Source organism: Bombus flavifrons, chromosome 7 (genome assembly GCF_040668555.2).
Source record: "Bombus flavifrons isolate JBK064 chromosome 7, iyBomFlav1_principal, whole genome shotgun sequence".
Classification (NCBI taxonomy): domain Eukaryota; kingdom Metazoa; phylum Arthropoda; class Insecta; order Hymenoptera; family Apidae; genus Bombus; species Bombus flavifrons.
In genome coordinates this window covers 8,919,983-8,938,553 of record NC_138448.1, presented here as the reverse complement: position 1 = coordinate 8,938,553, position 18,571 = coordinate 8,919,983, and the positions used below count along the sequence as shown (strand labels likewise).

At 34.6% G+C, this 18,571-nt stretch overlaps 1 protein-coding gene across 4 annotated transcripts in view; it reads left to right on the top strand.

Annotated features, from left to right (window-relative positions):
• The window catches only part of LOC138181830 (EGFR adapter protein), a 283,132-nt gene that overhangs the window by 138,284 nt on the left and 126,277 nt on the right, over positions 1-18,571 (top strand). For 3 of the 4 annotated variants that reach the window (XM_069117124.1, XM_069117122.1, XM_069117127.1), the window contains one exon: positions 15,683-15,757. In XM_069117124.1, the coding sequence (XP_068973225.1) occupies positions 15,683-15,757 (75 nt within the window). The remainder of the gene's footprint in view (positions 1-15,682; positions 15,758-18,571) is intronic. The other variant, XM_069117123.1, reaches the window with a different exon arrangement.

Sequence of the window (18,571 nt, the reverse complement as noted above, 5' to 3'; positions counted from 1 at the left end):
GTGGCTTGAAGGAGGCAAGAGTCCTTCTTTCTCAAGGGACGACAATAATTAGGGGACCTCCTTATAATAAGAACGCTTTATAATAAGGGAAACCGTCCTCCCTTCTGTCTATAGGTCTCTTTCTCTGGCGTGTCTCCGAGCCATCTTGATGGCGCAGTCTTACGACAAGTTGCACGGAATCGCGAAAGGCGGCCGTTCGTTAATGATTTCCACAAATTGTTGTAGACCGGGCTTAATTACATTTCGTAACAACACGGCCCGACCATGGATCGTCCCATTATCTCGGCCGAGGATTCTTTCTTAACTCCCCTAATTGGTCGTTAATTCTTGTTTGTCTTTATATATACCGAGTACTGCTCTGTTTGCAACTGCTGGAAAGAGGAATCATTTACGCCAGGTACTTACGACGTATCTGGCTCCCTTTATTCCTCGCGTATGATGCCGCGAAATGAACGATCACGGGGGTGGACTTTGCAGAGCGGACGTTTTCGAAGAAGTGGTTTGCACGAGTTCTTGAAGGGCATTCGCCCGAGACGGCCGCGATGCATTTTGCATCGCTTTAATAAAATGTTCCGCGAAGTTTCGCGACTTTATTGTCTTCGAGAACACTCGTTCGTTCGAGGAGGCTCGCGTTTTACGGACGCGGAAATGGCATCGCGATAATTGTTCTAGCGTCTTTCAGGTGAAACGGCCGATAGCCGGGACGAAATAAGAAGCGTGGAAGTTTCGCGTTCAATGAACTCCGCGACCATTCGCGCCGGATATAAATTTCAATGGAACACCTCTGACTCAATACCGATTCACAGGTTCCCGCGATATAATCCATTCTATTATTTTCATGCTAATCCTTTGAATACAGAATCCTCAGGCCCTTCCGTTATAACGAGGATATAGGTGCGCTGCGTGATTTATAACGTGAAATGTTCAACCCTCGCGGCGCTATCGCCGTGTTCCCGAGATTTTGCCGGCTGAAACATATTGGCACGTTATTAAATTCTTGCTTAATACGCCGGAATAATGATGTCACGATGTCCGGTAACTATCGAAAATGTTAGAAGGGTGTTTCCTGCTCGTCCAAATCTGTCTAGCGGTGTAAAATTTACGCACGGACGAACACATCATGTGCCTACCCCGTAGTCGCATTTGAGGAAGTATAACGTTTCCATAACATTTCTTACGTAGTGCGAGACATCGAAAAGCGAATAAATTTATCGCACAACTTAATAAATTTACACGAACAGTAAACTTTAATATTAACGTTACCAGGTCCGGTCAAAATGTAAAATTGTACATTCTTTGTTATTCCTTTTGACCATCTAACTTTATTTAAATTATTATATTAACAAAAATTGAGAAATTGATGAATCAGGTAATATACAATTTTACAATTTTTAATTAAATTTTGAAACCGGTCATTTGACCGGATCTGGTAAGGTTAGTCTTAAATTACTCATTCGTTATCTCGTGTTACTCTATGCTGTGCAATTCATATCACTCGTTGTTTAATATGCTCAACGATTTGAACTACTGATACCACATGATCTGCTGGTATTTCAAATGAGATTTACACATTTAGTTCGGTTTCACACAGACCATTATTGTGCCATTGTCCGCGGCATTGGAAACGCGTTGCTTTAAACTAGATCTTCTGTGTGAACTCGTAGGTAGCTGCCGACATTTGGAAGTGCATTTCGTGCCATTAAATTCGTGCCACGGGCAATGGTACGATGTCGGCACGTGTAAAACCAGCTTTGTACCACAATCGCATGATACCACATGCGATGGCGTGGTTATTGACCTATTTTGGAACAGATTAAGACTATTGGACGCGAAGCAATAATACTAAAACCACGGCTGAACCGATTAAATATTTCGTTACAAAGGAATTCCGTTGAAATCTTCTAGAAATAAAAGTACCTTCGGTATAAATCATTAATTTTATGAGAAACATCGAGACGTGTATCATCGATTATTATAATGTCAACAAATTGGATATTTTATCTTCCTGTTATATATGTCACATTATGTATATTGTTACCATTCGTAAGTGTCACTATAGCCAATTTGTAACAGTCGCATGATAATTTTTACATTTTTACATTTTCACATTGGAAACTTCAAAATGAAGAAAAGGAAGGGATCGCCCACGTTCGATGTAGAAGATCGAATTTCGCTAATGGATCACGCAAAAGTTCCTAAAGGCGTGAGTCACAGTGGGTGTAACACAAATGGTTCTGCTGTCAGCAGGGAGTCCAATACAAATATCCGGAAGTTAATAATAGAAGCGATCTCGCCACTCCTCATACTCTATCCACCATACCTGTCATCACGTCAAACGCTTCATATACTTAATGGCTCAATCACAATATTTTTCGTGACAATTCTTTCTAATTCTTTCGTTAATTTAACATATTTTTACGTAACAATACCATTCATTTACTTCTCGATACATCATATCACATAAGAGAAATATAATGAATTGTTTGTGCTGAAAAATGAGATTACAATATAAGTAGAAACTTCGATCATTTAATAGAATGAAAATAATTACATTAATCAACGACTGAATGTCTATCAAAGACAAGAAGTATGTATTTACGTTTTTCATGTCTCTAAATATTTCCTCCTTAAATAGTTAACTCTATATGAATTTTACTGTAATTCATATTTTACTGCAATTAAATAGCAACTGTAATTTTTTATGAAATACCTTTATGAGTTCTATGAACATCTAAAAAACTTAATACTTTTAAAATGTACCTGCCTAATAATAAAATTTAACTATGCAAATAAACTTCGTTGAAAGAGATACTAATTAATGAACGTGAAGGATGCTCACGTTAATCTTTTTAAACTTACAATTAGCCTAAGCTTTCAAGCCATGTAAACTTCCAGCGTATCATAACAATATGAAAATGTTTAAAATAACTTGGGATGTATTTAACTACACACAGATATACCTAAAGTCACACAATATTTTCCGAGCTTAGATAAACGATGTGAAATGTTGAAACGATCTTATAGATTAGATCAACAAATAAAATGTGAACTATGTTGAAAAGTGCATTTCATTTTATTTTATCTATTTTAATCCACGTACTTTCAATAGATTTGCATACAATATCCATTCGTGTCAGCCGTCAAATTCTCTTTATCATTTTTACTAATGCAAAAGAAAGAAGTTTGTCACTGATATACAATAGCATCGTTGTCGTGTCAAAAACACGCGTAATTCAGGACGGCTGGAACGTCGTACTTTATAATTCACGATTGTGTAGCTGGCTTTGTAAAGCAGGCGGTAACAAGCAAATAATATTCCCGTCTGGCAGTCGGCGTTATCCAAATACGTCCCGAGAGTGAAAAGTGAGAGCGAATCGTCGGCTCGCAACCACCTATAAACCCTCCGGAGCCTGTCGACGCATCAATCAGCTGATGACTGCTCCGTTATGCCCTATTACGCCGATAAATAGCCTCGGCGTTTCAGCCAAAGTGCCAGTCGCTCGTTTCGATCGTGTCGAACCAACGTTATGATCGATTTTCACACAAGTTATACTTTACATCGCTTGTTGCATGTCCAGTGTTACGATTCACAAAAACATTGTAATCCTTATTTGCTCGAGATCATTGTTCATTCTTTTTTTTTCTTCTTTTTCATGAAAAGAAGCTTCGAATATATCTATATAATACACGACAATATCTACTTTTGCCAAACAAAATTCAAATGGTAATTCATCGCCCAATTTCTTGAAGAATAAATTCCAATCATTAATTATAATTCATGAGACACGACTCATCGCCATTCGTTTACATTTACTCTCGTATATTTGTCACGATAATCTTCGCGTGGAAATGTTGCGGACAGTCTGTCGTCTGAGCAAATGTACTCGACCGTTCATATATTAAAGAAACGAGAAAAGAAAGATGGGAAAAAACGAAGGATGGTAGATGGTACGCTCGAAGTCACAGAAGACGGCGACGTAGGATTGAACATAAAATTTTCAAAGCTTAGCTGTCATCCAGCGTGGCCGTTGATGCAGAAATCCATCTCCATTAGAGGTCGCTGGCTTATTCCTATGGTAACCTTCCCCTGCTAGCATAGTTGTAAGTCTATTTTCCCTGGAAATCTGCACGGCACACGGAAACACGTGTAAGCGGTCGGCCACATGGACGCTCTGTTCCTGGCCTTGTAACTGTAACGTTTAATACTTGCAGCCACGCAGCCGTGCAATATCGGATATGTCCATTAATCGGCTCTGGATCCTGGGGCGCGGCGAAACTTTCGAAATGCTGACCCTGTCCAACCAGCACGCATACACTTGGTATATCTATTAAATTGGCGGAGTCTACAATATATTCGTTTCAAGGGGAAAAATTTCCGAGGAAAGCAATTCTAGCTGTTCAAGTATAAATATTAATAAGATACCGAATCGATTATATTATCGGTTCAAGATTTTCGTGTTGCTAAATTATAAATATCTACGAATTTTAGAACACGAATAATTTTAAAATAAAATATCGATCGAGATATCTAAAATGGGCTATACATACGTATAATTCTATTTACGTCTTAGTCGTCGAGGATCTATATATATATACGGATTGTAACTAAAATATCATTCGCGTTATTATAGCAGAAACTCTCTGTTGAAGTGGTTCTATTCGAGTTACTTCTGGAAAATCGATAAATGTAATATTATTCGTTATTTTAGTCGGAAATTAATTAATAACTTAGTTCTATTTAAATCGGTACATCGTCAAATACCGAAATATATTATATAAATATCTAGAAATTGCAGGTGATCAATTTTATAAAAGTATTAAATATTTGAAAATTTATTGAGTAATTATACTGTTAAACAGCACTCGTTAGATAGATCATTAATTAATAGCATTTATTAAAAATCAATTTAAAATTCCTTTTATTGGGATATAGTGTGTGTATCAAGGATTAAAGCGCATGGTTGGTTAATATTGAATTTGAATACTTTTTTCATATGAATTATCAATAACGATCGTTTAAAAATTGTAGGTTTTATCAATTTTTTGTTGAAAATACCGTGAAAAAATTCGATGGTATATTTTTCAATAAAAAGTCCAATTCTTAAGATTTTATTAGCTTTTAATCATTGCTTCTTCTGCACAGCCTGTTAATGAATTTGAAATGGCGTCATCTTGACGACCACGAAAAGCAGCAAAAGCGTAACAGCCAGAGAATTGTGTTAGGTCGCCAGTGAAATATTTTCCCTCATAAACTTCTCTTCGAGTTGATCGTCAGAAATTTATAAAATCATTGTCCCGATACAGATTAAATAAACTAGATAATGTTTAAATGCATTCTTCTTCGACAGATAGTTTATACTTGTAGGTATGAATATTTAATGCATAACGTGTTTATTTGCATAATTTTAATTTATATTCTGAAAAATCTATATTTAAATCCTATCTTTACTTTTTAAATCAGTGTTTAATATTTTCAATTTAATATTTTACACACAAAAGCGAATTACCTTCTCCATCTATGAACGAATCGTTCAAAGTCAAAAATTAATCAGATATTCCGATAAAGTTATCAGGAAAGGAATATAATGTGTATCCCTAGAAATATTATACATGCTAAATTGGCATTGTTCAATCATCCGTAATATAATTCGCATTAATAACATTGATTGCGCGACGATGTATGTCCAATGTCATGCTGTAGAAGCCTTCGCAATAATTATTTAATATCAATCGGGTAGATTATTTAAAAGCATTGTACAATTACGTGTAGGGAAATTGTGTTGAACGGATTCTCTGTGAAAAATTATACATCGGGAATAATTAAATCTTCTTTTGGACATTAACGTTTCATCGATTGTATTAATGTGTTTAACATTTCTGTGCTCTACAGTCAGTTTCGATGCAATTTTCGATGCAATTCGATGCAAATTTAATAAATTAATTCCATGTGATACGGAAAGTAGCAAATTGAAATAAAAATGTTAAGACAGTTTATAATTATCGTACAAATCAATCAAATAATTACAATTATAATAAATGAAAATTCCGTGTAGACGTCTCTCGTTTAACTATACTAAATATCTTTTTTATTCCGCATTTAAAATCTTCAATGAAGATTTATTTCGGCTTAAACGAACATTCATATACACATGTTTACTTCCATATATGTATACGTAGAAATATGTATATGAGCATATACGAACATAAAGACCAATTTAAACAGAATCTATTTTCCTTTAGAAACGTACATGCATAAATACTTGAGGATTTAAAGATCTTCTCTTCTCTCTAGGCGTGTCCTGAATTTACAAATTCAATAAATTAATTTCCCGTGACAAGGAACATTCCAAATTGAAATCGAAACGTTAGGACAACTCAGAATGTTGTGTACGAATTAATCAAATAATCGAAACTATAACAAACGGAAGTTTAGTAGACGTCCATCATACGTCGCGCTGCAACGCTCTCCTCTGTTTCCTAATTATAATCAGCAGCTCGTGTTTTCCAACATCTCGGCCGTCATAACAAGCGGAATAGTAACAATCAAGCGGTGGCGGGTAGCGTTAAAATAATTTCTTGGTCGGTACGAGCCGTCTCCTTCGTCCAGACCGTCCGCATAATAATTATTCGCGAGTGTACGATAATTGATTTCATTTAAAAGCTTGCGCAGCCGAGCAAAGCGTCGACGATGTACATATGTATGCACACATGCATACCGATGGGCGTGTGTATACCGAGTCCGACGTTCATACATCTCGAAACGAAATTAAATTCCGCTGTACCGCTGTCACTTGTTGTCTATTTCCGTGACGGTGCGGTGCGCTGGTGGCCAACTGAAATTCGATGCGACGCCTCTAGGCCGAGGATGAGTAACAATTATACTGTGACTGGGGTGAAAAATCATTTCCTCGTAGGGAATGCAGTTCACTCGTTTTTCTCCTGCCTATCCCCTCTGTTTCGAATTCTTGTCCTTCTTCTTTTCCGTCTCAGGAGAAATTACCGCGCTGTTATGTGAAACAATTCAATGACGAGAGCGGAAGATGGTTACGTGGGACAACATTTTCCTTGGCTAGAAGAGGTTAATGTACGATATATATTATTCTGATGGATAATTACTTCCGCGTGGTAGAAACCTAACTTATATTCGTAACTTCAGAGAAATCACTGGCTGGGTACATACAAAACTACCGCAACAAATACGTTTAATCCTGTACACATTAACACGTATTTTATATACGGTGGTTTTAGTACACGAAGAAGAAATTTGCTACAACGTACGTGCATCGAATACCAGAAGGATTGAAAACACAAATTTCAAATTATTTGTCACGAATAATCAGAATATTCGTCTGGTCCCTTTACGTTATTCCTTTATAAAAATAAAAGCACAGGAGTTTTTTATTCATTCAATAGTTAATCGTTAGGAAAGTTGTATAAAACGATGTTTTATTCGAGGGCAAAGGTATTTTTTCTTTTTTGAGAAAACAACATTTCATACGTCCGAACCTATTATATACGTATGTTCGGAGGGAAAATGGGGAGAGAAACGGAGATGATCGAAATCGAAGTAGACGAGGAACAGAATCGGTTTAATTTCCGTCCAGCGCTTCCGATATTTGGCCAGTTTTGTCAGACGTCAGTACATTTCATAATAGTGGATTAAAACCAGTCCCGGACAAACCTGAGGGAGAGCTTTTCGTCATTTACCCCCTCTGTTACAACGTTTTGCTTTTATTTCAAGCCAGATACACCATATGCTGTACCGTTGCATTTTTCGCAGATGCGTTCTCGTATCTACCTACTTGTATCTACTGGTTAGGCCTACTCATATACATATTATTTAGTGTCTAGACTGTCTAAGACTTGGCGCACTTCATCAACTTTATTTTCATTCCTAAACACATCGTGATTTTTAAATCACAATCATAATTTTTAAATTATTTTGTAAACGATAGCACGTGTTTTCCAATGTCGTTGTTCATAAATTATTCCTACATTTTTATGTCTGTTTTGTACATATACAAGGTGTCCCAGGGTTTAAGATCCAAATTTTAGACAATATACTCTATGGATATAATCAGACTACATATGTTGCATAAGCATGAGCCATTTAAAATTTTATTGGTAATTACTCAAAATACGAAATACATGCGAAGGGAGCAATATTTTGCTCTCTTATTTCGCTCTATTGAATTTTATATATACGTGGATAATTTTAAGAAACAAAAAGAACATAAAAATATGTATATATGTCTATAAAACTGATGTTAAATAAAAAAGTTCTGGCCTTCATAAACAGTATACAAATATATCTGTCTTGTATTTCAAAGAATAATTTTATTATAAAAAGGAGTTGATGAATGTTGAAGTTTGATTAAAAAAAGTAAATTCCTGTTCGAATCAAAATTTCATTTAACCGGTATTAAATTATTAAATCTGAAATGTTGAGCTTTTTGTCTAGAAGATTAGGAATTTCACAGCATATACTAAAAATATCCAACAAGTTCGATTAACAACTTAGTTAAAGATATATATCATTCAAACAAATAGAAATAAACTTGCATCGATAGTATAATACGAGTCTGTTACGTGATATTGAAATATAGAGAATAAGATGTGTTAAAAGAAATGAAAATAATGATTTTATGGAACAGTAAAGTTTTGCACAATAAATTTATACGTCGCAATATAACGCCAGTGGGGACCCGTACACGCTTGAATATGTCGCCTGTTCGATGTAGATATAAAATAGTCGACGACGACTGCGAATAAAAGAGTAGATATAAAAATGAACGCAGACGCTTTAAGGAAAAGAATTGGTATAGGTTCAGCTCACGTAATAAGACGAGCGTCGTTCAGTTTCACGGCGTATTTTCCGTTATCATCGTACGATGAAACGTTTATACACCTTCCAAGATGGAAAAGCGACAGTTCTCGTTCAGAAAATCTCTTTTCACCTACGATGAATTCACCGTGCTACAAATAAAAAGATTCCTTGTTTCACCTTTACATTGTTCGTATTACAAACGAAGCTCCACTATTTGAATATTAAATTTTTTAAAAAATACTTCAATGCATTAGAATGATACATGTTTAGTAGACCATTAAGAGCCACTGTTGAAGAGTATTTGAATTAATATGGTTGTTATAATAAATACAATTTCTTTGTCGTATTCGTGATATTTCTCAAATTTTTAACGAATAAACTTTGTAACTAAGTAACTTTACCTACAAGAGAAAATTTACTGTGATTAAGTAAAAAAAAAAAGGGTTATTAGATAAGATATTTCAGAGAATGGAAAATTGCGCAAAACTCCTTAAATTGGATTATTATCCTAGTACATAATTGCTTATCATCGAAATATTATATGAACAAAAATTGAAATTGTCAGACTATTACAGGTTATTTGGTTAATTAATAGCTTCACCAGCGCCGTTCGTTAAAAAATGCGCATGAAGAACTCACGGCAAGATATAATGCTGCTAATAATTGCTACTCACACAGCTCGCTCTCAGAAACCTGTTAATGGTTCTAAAAAAACCTGACGAACGCAAAAGAAGCATAAGAGTTCAAATCGGTACTCTCGTTCTCATCAGGCATATTCACCCTTCGTTTTTCATGCTCGGAAGCCTCGAGTGCTCTCCTTGCTCCAGTCTCGCGATCATGAGGGGATGGTACTTGATATGCACCCCATATGATACGTGGATCGCATTTGCAGAAACGATCCCCCGGCTGATAAATTCATAAATTCGTGAACAGTCGCCGCGGTAAGACAAGAAACGATTCTCCGTGATGCAACCTAAAGGAAACCCTCTTCTATTACCCCCAGTGTCTGTCGATAGATACTTTGAGTCACGTCGCGTCATGAGTCACTGATAATCACGCTCGTCATAACCATTCCCTTTATTACTCGTGACAGATTTGATGGGCGACATTATCTCTAGTACAACCGAGCATTGTTCAATGGTTCAGATGCCACTATAGGAACAATGTAGTTTGTCAGAGGGTAAATGGATTTAAGAGATCGTGTCCATGTTAGAGGGTTGCAACTGAATATTTCTAAAATCGAGGTCGCGTTAATTTGTACATTTATATCTATTTCGTCTGATTTTATTATGATCTCAATTTAATGAGTTGTTAAAAATGATTATGTATGTAGTAGTTATTTAGGTGATCGTTATAGATAGTCACTGTTGTAACAAGGTATTTGACGTAAAATATTTTGACGTTTTATATAATTTATACTTAGAGATCTTTAGTTTGAAAAATCGAAACTAAGCTTTCTTGCAAATATAATTTACGTTTGTTGAGCCTTATGAGATATTAAATCACAAATTAATTGCCACACGATATTATAAGGAGTTAATGTACAAATCGAAGAATTTTGTTAAGCATTAGTTTCTTTTTAATACATCATAGTATAGTCAGCTATATATTCTATGTTATGTGAAAGCACTTGTTTCGATATTCAACAATTTACATTGCGTTGTCTCCTTTAAAATATGCTGATGAATTAATTTTAAAACCTGAAAATTTATCGGACATTTTTCATAATGTTACTGTTCCTAATCTGGCATTATCATAGAAAGCTAATTTCTCTATGTACTTGAAAGATCTGAGCCTTACTGCAAAACGAGAAAGAGCAGATCTGCAGACGACAAACCAATTAATTCCCAATTCCGTCTCGTTCAAGAGGCTAGTTCAGGTATGCTTCCGTGTCCTCGAATCTGAACACGTGCAATCATTTCCTGTATAGGCGATTCCGAAAATAAATGACGTAAATCAAGTTGACAAATAAAAATTGAGAACAATTGGGAATATGAAAAAATATTGTTTCAATGAAATTAATGAGGTATTTTATCATCTAGCAAAAAAAGAAAAAAACAGAGAAAAAGAAATAATAATAGGAGGAAAGATAGCAGTTAAACAAATAACAATTGTTAATGCAAGAAACGGTGGATGTATTTTCTTTCTAAATACCTATAAATAACAATTGGAATAAATAAAACGATCATATATTTCTTATTATATATTCTGTGTTACAATTTTTATACTGTACAGTACATATTAATAAACAGATTCTTTTTATTAAAAATAAGATTTTTAAGACCACATCCGCACAATTTAATAAAATTGTACAGTATGCATTTTTCTATAAAACAAATAAAATCATTGCTATGCACGCAATAGATTCAAGATCTATCAAATAAAGATAACCATTGCCAGCATTATCGAGGGAAATTTATTTTTATTATACTTGAAATCCTAAGAAACATAAATTATGAGAAGGAGAAGGTAGGATGAAGCAATTTAAATAATAGCCAACGAACTTCTCCAAATTGTTGTTATATTTCTAAAAATGTCTTACACAAAGGATCCTCTATACTTCAAACATACGTGTTACAAATTTGCGGCTAACTACACAACAAAATTAAACGTTACATATTTTAATGCAAACTAAACTGATACGATAACTTCCACACGTAATACTTCCATCATTAACGTATATTTAAATCGACAGGCTGTTATCGAAACGGAAGAAACGTAGTTTAAAAGATCGGCGCACAATAAGCGAAATAAACGAGAATGGTCCAGGTAAATCGGACGAGTGTCAATTTATACAGAGTCGGGTGAGCAATGACAGATGCAGGGGCATTTCCAAGAAAGGAAGAGCAGAAGAAGCGGCAAGTAAAGGAATACAAAAATAAAAGAAAAAAAAAAGGGTAACCGTGTTGTGCACGGTGGGTGGCTGGCGTAACAGGGAGACACAGGGAGATTGAAACAGGAAGAAAATGTTAGGTGATCACGCCAAGAGCCCATTCGGAGTTGTACCCGATGCGCTTAATGGTTGTACACACCGAGTAGGAGTTATCCCGCGCTTTTTACCCTTTCGTCCATCCCCGTCCCTATGTCACCCTTTCATCCGTCCCTTTTCCTCAAACGTTCTCGCATCTTTATCCTTTTGATTTGTCTCCTGCGCTGGCTGTCTCAACTTCTGTCTCTTTTCCTATTTTCTGTATCTTTCTCCTTTCGCGTCTCTCCTCGTCCTATTCTCTCTCTCTCCCTCTTTCGCAACTTGGTTTTTCGCACTTTCCCTCCTTTTTCCACAGCTCCGTTGCTACTCATTCTCTCGCACGCCTGCTTCCTTCCATCCTTTCTCTTTTTCCTCTGTCCGTTACTTTCACCGCTTCTCTGTATCTGTCTCGCTCCGCGTCCTCCTGTCAGCGCGACTCACTCAGCAACTTTTTAATCACCCCCGCCGAACAAAGGTGGCCGAACCAACGGGTGTCCTGGAATAAACGTCGCGTGATATCTTCGTTTGCATGGCGTATCAGGGTGCCTGGCATCAGCGGCACGCTTTGATATGCCTCGGTTCGCGCGGTCATTCAGAATTGCAGAGAGAACGTGGACGAAATTCTAGGTCACTGGATCCGAGTTAGGGTTAATCCATATAACAACCGGTTTATTTCTTAAGAAGAGGAAATAAGCGAAAGCCCTCTTTTTGTAGATATTTTACATTTAATTCTTTATAGAATTATCCGTGTCTAGTTTTTTATTCGCAATGGAAATAATTGAAATGTGAAATTTGTTAAATTAGTTTTTAAGATTTACGAAAGAGTTGAGAAGAATGTAAAGGGTTTGACCACCGCTTAGTTAAATCATCACGTTTGACAAGTATTTTATTTTTATGTTTTAGTCTAAGTGTTTAAAAATATTGTGGTACAAAAAAGAAATGTGAAAGTGATCTAGAAGAAGATGACATACCTAGTGCGCGTCAAAAGGGAATATGTGAAATATTACAGACGACGTTTAAATAGTTTATTATTGAAAAATTTGTTGCCAGCTTTTCTATTAATGGTAAAACCGTAAGGGTTTATGACATGGTTATTACACACTGCATATTAGACATTTTTGAGAAATCTTCGATTTATACTTCGTATACATGATCGACGAAGCCAGATGTTAGAGGCTTGGAAATTATTTTATGACTGTAGAAAATAAACGTTCATGCATACGAACGGCTGGGTTCTGGTGTCTATACTTTCGGAAGCGGCAGATGCATTATAAACTCTTGACATAGCGTACGAATAGTTCGTAAATACGAGCATTTCCTCTTGAGTCTAATCTTTCGATTGAATTCCTAAATATCAAGATGGTTGCGGTTTCAGAATTACTCAAATAAGAATAAGCCGCCGATTCATTTATATTATTACTGCCTGTTTCTTCTAATTCTTCATAAAGTGACAATGCGATAAATTCATAATGAAATACGAAAAGATATCAACAGACTCACAGCAGTGAGACGTAAGTAACTCAAGTAACATTCTGAAGAACATTTTATGAAACTTATACATGTTAGATATCATACGAATGATAAACATCGGTGATAATCCAATATATTTAAACAATTAATACTACGTATAAAATGTTGCATTCTTATATCGTGGAATATATATGTATTGGTCTATCATAATCCACGATAACATTTTTAATTTATACCTGCGTCATATCTTTGTTAGCATCAGATTGTTTTAGTTGTACGAGACATCCTATAACAAACTTACATCTCGCAAGAGAGAAACGTCTTAAAATTAAATATTTCATCCCCTTTTCACTGAGTCTCGCGTTACCGTAATAAGGAGTGGAAGTAATATTAAAATTTCAAAGAACCAGTGGGTTACACGTAATAATTGCTGCGTCTGGAATCATCACGAAGCGAGGTTTTTTAAATTATCCCTATGTGGAATGATCTCTGCTCTCTCATTCGTCAGTAGATAATGTCGTGACAGTAGAAAGGAGAGGAGAAAAAGACTTCGTAGGTCACCCCGTATAAATAGAGTGCACTGGCGTCCTTTATCGAAAACCACCCCTTGCTTTACAGTAATTATACCGACGTTCCCCCTTTCCTACTCAAGCCACGTCTATCCATCTCAGTGGATTTTTAAGACAATGAGCCGTGTCTTCAACGGGAAATAGGGAACATTCTTTCGTTGTCAGTGCCATTTCCAATCGTGCCACTCGCTTTGCCAGCTTTCTAATTTCGAAATTAGCGGAAGCCTCAAGCTACTGGGGCATCCGCTGTCTCCGATCTGGCAACACAGAATGTTCGAACCTTCATCGTTGTTGCGAACAAGTTGAATATTTTTCAGTGAAACCGAAGAACCTGTTCTTAATTAGCAATGTAAACTGGAGTAACTTTTTATCACCTTTGTGTAATTGCTTACGGTGTAATTTGTAGTCGTCTCGCTAAACTCACAGGTCACAAATTCTTAAGATAATGTTCCTAACGTGAAAGCGAATTTTTTCCTCCAGTTTAAAAGACTTTCGAATTTTAAAACATTTCTTACGGTATTTACATTGTATGTAGGTATTTATAGAATTTGCATGACATTTCTTGTATAGTTTCAATCTTGCATCAGTTAAATATTTTGTTGTATGAAATAAATAAGGTCGATGTTTCTTTGCATAACATACCTAAAAGAAAAACTACGTACTATATAAATATGATTTATGTATGAGAAATCCAATATTTTGTTATTGTTTATTGAGCCTATTCTGCTTGTTCCTAAGTTCTATAAATTCTTCTTTAACAAGTGTCAGATGCTTTTGAAGTTTAACTGTAACTTTTCGAGACTCTGTATAAATCTTGCCAACAATACCAAACAAGGTCAAACTTATAATACTTATATATAATATAAATTCCCTTCCAGTAAGGTGTTCCGTAGAGGTAACGAGAAATTGACATATTCGTAAAGGAAACAATGTCTCAATTTTATAAGATTAACGATAAGAAAGTTTCTTGCCAGCATCTTGCAAATAATATACTAGCCAATATAAGAGAAAAATTGGAATTGTTTGTAAGTAACGATTAAAAGATCCGAAATTCATTATAGACGCAATATAAACAATAAACGAAAATATATAAATAAATAATAACGAATGATGATCAATTATTTTTCGCAACAAAATGCGGAAGCCATCCAGCTCGAAGCTAGAAATAAATCATCTTAAATTATTTAAAAGATACCAACCAATATCTTTGACAGAATATAATTATAAATAATATCACTATAGTATACAAGAAGATTAAAGTAATTTCGTCGTTGATGACGAAAACTAGTAAAACGAAAGTAATTATGTAATAAGTGACATTATATGTGACTTATAATTACAGCGACTATTTTAGATTGTAACAAAATATGTCTATTTCTACATATAATAATACGTGATAAATTCTCAATTTACACGTTTATGAATTCTTAAAGAATATTTAATACATTGCGTCTCATGATTATAAGACTAAATTATATTACCCTAAAATTCAATTCTTGTAGAGAACACGACAAAGCCGAACAGTTAAACATATAAAAACTATTGTTATAATTTCGTTTTATGTTCTAAAAGTTCATTTGCAAGTTCCAAAGTTATGAAACAGAAAAGTAATTTTTCTAGCGAATATAATACAGCAAGAAGATTGTTTCTCGATATGATTTCAAATATGGCATTAATCGTTCCTTACCAAGTTGATAAATAAACATGTGTAACAGGATATGTAAAAGTTGCAAGTTTTTGAGCGGTCCTATCGTTATGAGATGCGGTGTACTAATAAGTGAGCATGTAGTGTGCAATTCAATTGCAATATTTTTCAATCTCTATATGAAAACGTTTGTTTCTTTTCAGTATAGTGATCGGTCCACGCCCGTTCTCCTGATAGTGTCGCTCGCGGGTATTAAAGTATGCAGTCCAGATGGAAAAGTGAGTATAAACAATGCACATAGACACGATTTCACTATTACACTAGTAAGAAAATAGAAAAAAATGAAAAAGAGAGCAAATATAGAAGATTGAATATAGAACACCGTCGAATATAGAAAAAGGAAGATAGACAGAGAGGAAGGCTTTCGCGTTTGCACCGTCGAAGAAAAAAAGAAATTAACACTGTCTGTCTTTTCGTGCGTTGCCAAAGTGCGACCCACAAAGAAACTCGGCCAGCGTATTCTGAAAACGATGTTCACCGATGAACATGTATCCAGGTAGACTCGAGTGACGCTCTTTTGCGATAGCTTTTAGTTCACAGACTATTTCGGTGCGGATACTTTGTACCTCTGACGAATATCTCGCTGTGAGAATGTCGTGCGGAACATTAAAAGCCGTGTCTTTTACAAAATGAAGTTCATCAAACAACTTTTGCGGATGCAAGATCAGAAGCGATTTCTTGCCTCGTATCTTGTCCGAGAACGTTCCCATGACAGTCTTTGAAAGTTTTTGCTTTCTAAATAGTTCCCTATAGTTCTTAGAGTCTTCCTTTTTAAATACGAATTACAGAGTATGAGCTCAGTTAAGTACACGAGAAATGTAACTGCGATTAAATATTTAAATTTTATTGTAAGGTACCCACTGTTTAGTAAATTCTCATGATAATCGATAGATACATCACTGTTCATAAACATCTTGTAATATTTAAATTCAATTAAAATTAATGATAATGATTAGAAGCTGAAATCGCCATTTTTTCTATGAAACGAGAAGATTGTAAATTTGAATTACCTATTAGAAGATGTAGCACTAATATTTCTTATGATTTACTATGTATTATATATATATGTATTATATATAGAAGACTTTCTATCGGTTTAAGAAAATTTGTTTAATCTGGCTTATAATTCAAAAATGAAGAAATTTACAAACTTCACTTTTATTACTGCTTGTTGAATTTTACAAATCAATTTAATCATGTTATAATATTCTGTTGTTTGTGGCTATGGCGATTATAAAGAATAAAATCATTACAGTCCAGTGTAATTGAGCTATGTAATATATATTTTTTAATGGATTTCCAATACAAAATTCTTCAAATTTTTTAAGTGTATAGGTGAAACACCATTGAAAGTGATAAATATAACTCGAAATAAAAGTGCATTTTTCAAATTTTCTCAACATTATTACATTTGTTGATGATATAAATATAAATATATTACAATAGAGTGTATCATGGTCATAAAACATTATGTTTAGACGTGAATATACCTATCAATACCATTTTTAAACAAATGAATAGATAATATGATTTTTCAGACATCCGATATCTACATGTACTTATACATATACTCGCTATAAAAATGAAAAACAAAAGAACATAATTATTTGATATTTTATCGTGAAAGCAATTAATAATATTCTATCGTTTCTAGTTATTTGACAAGTAATTGCTCGTTAAAACAATTTCAACATGAATATTGCGTAGAATATACATTCACAAATACACAGCAACGAAGGCAATCAAGCAATCAAATGTAACGGCAATCCAAACGAACCACAATTTTGTAGAATTTGTCCCGACGAGGATGCAATAATCCTTTTTGGATGACATCAAAGATAAATTTCGCTCCAAGTTTACACAATTGAGCGTAATTAATGATTGAACCATTATAAATGCCTCGTTATTAAGAACTTATTAATTATCAAATATTATCGTACATGTAACACGCACAAAATATGAAATACAAAGAGAACAGTGGCAGACTCACGATTACTGCAATATAATATAAGAACACATCAGCGATATTTATGTTCGCTCCATGCAAAGGTAACGAATTTTCCAACACAAAATGTCTCCATCTCAAAATGATGCATTTACTGAAATGGAATGAAATAGAAATGAAATTCGCTGGGTAATAAATTCTATTTTCGGCTATTGTCGATTCTCTATTGTCAGAACGGTGGACATTTTGAGATGGAGAATTAGTTACCTTTGTATAGACAGACTTAACGTAAGTATCGCTGATGTATCCCTACATTATGTCGCAATAACCGTGAGTCCGCTACTGTTCCCATCGTATTTCATATTTTTGTCGTCACTTTTTTAATAAAGGTTTAAACGACCTATGTTTATATAACATTTTTTTTTCTTATTTAAATTTACTAACAATGCTTGGGCGTCAGAATCTGGGTCACCCTGTATAAAACGCTGAATTTCTCCAATGGCTGATTAAATTAAAAAACCCATCATGTTGGCGTTCCTTCGTTTTTGTTATTGAATTTACAACAACAAAAATACATTCTTGTGCATGAATAATAACGCTTTTCGTTATTCGTAAAAAAAACAACAAGATTATTGAAACATTAAATATATAACGTACAAATTTCGTGTTTTAAATAATCTGTGAAATCGTAATACAATTTTAAAGATTTAGAATATAAGTTTAGATCATATGTATAATTATAAAATTAACAGGAATCCTCGATATATAATACGTGTAAAAAAAATTGCTCGAATTTATTGTTTCTTTCGTAGTTCATCATTTTTCTGGTAGTAGATATATTTATGTGAATTTGATTTGATGAAATATACCCGCCGATATCGCTGGCAATTAATTAGCCCACCTTCGTTAGACCTTTTCATCGGCCTTGCACCGATCGATAACGCGAACGTTATATTTCGACGATATATCAGCAGATGGTTTAATTTCATTTGACGTCATTCCTTGTTCAAACACGGTCTGCAAAAACGAATCTACGAGCGTAATGTAAATATTCTTATTTATCATTTGACATCACGTTGAAATAGCC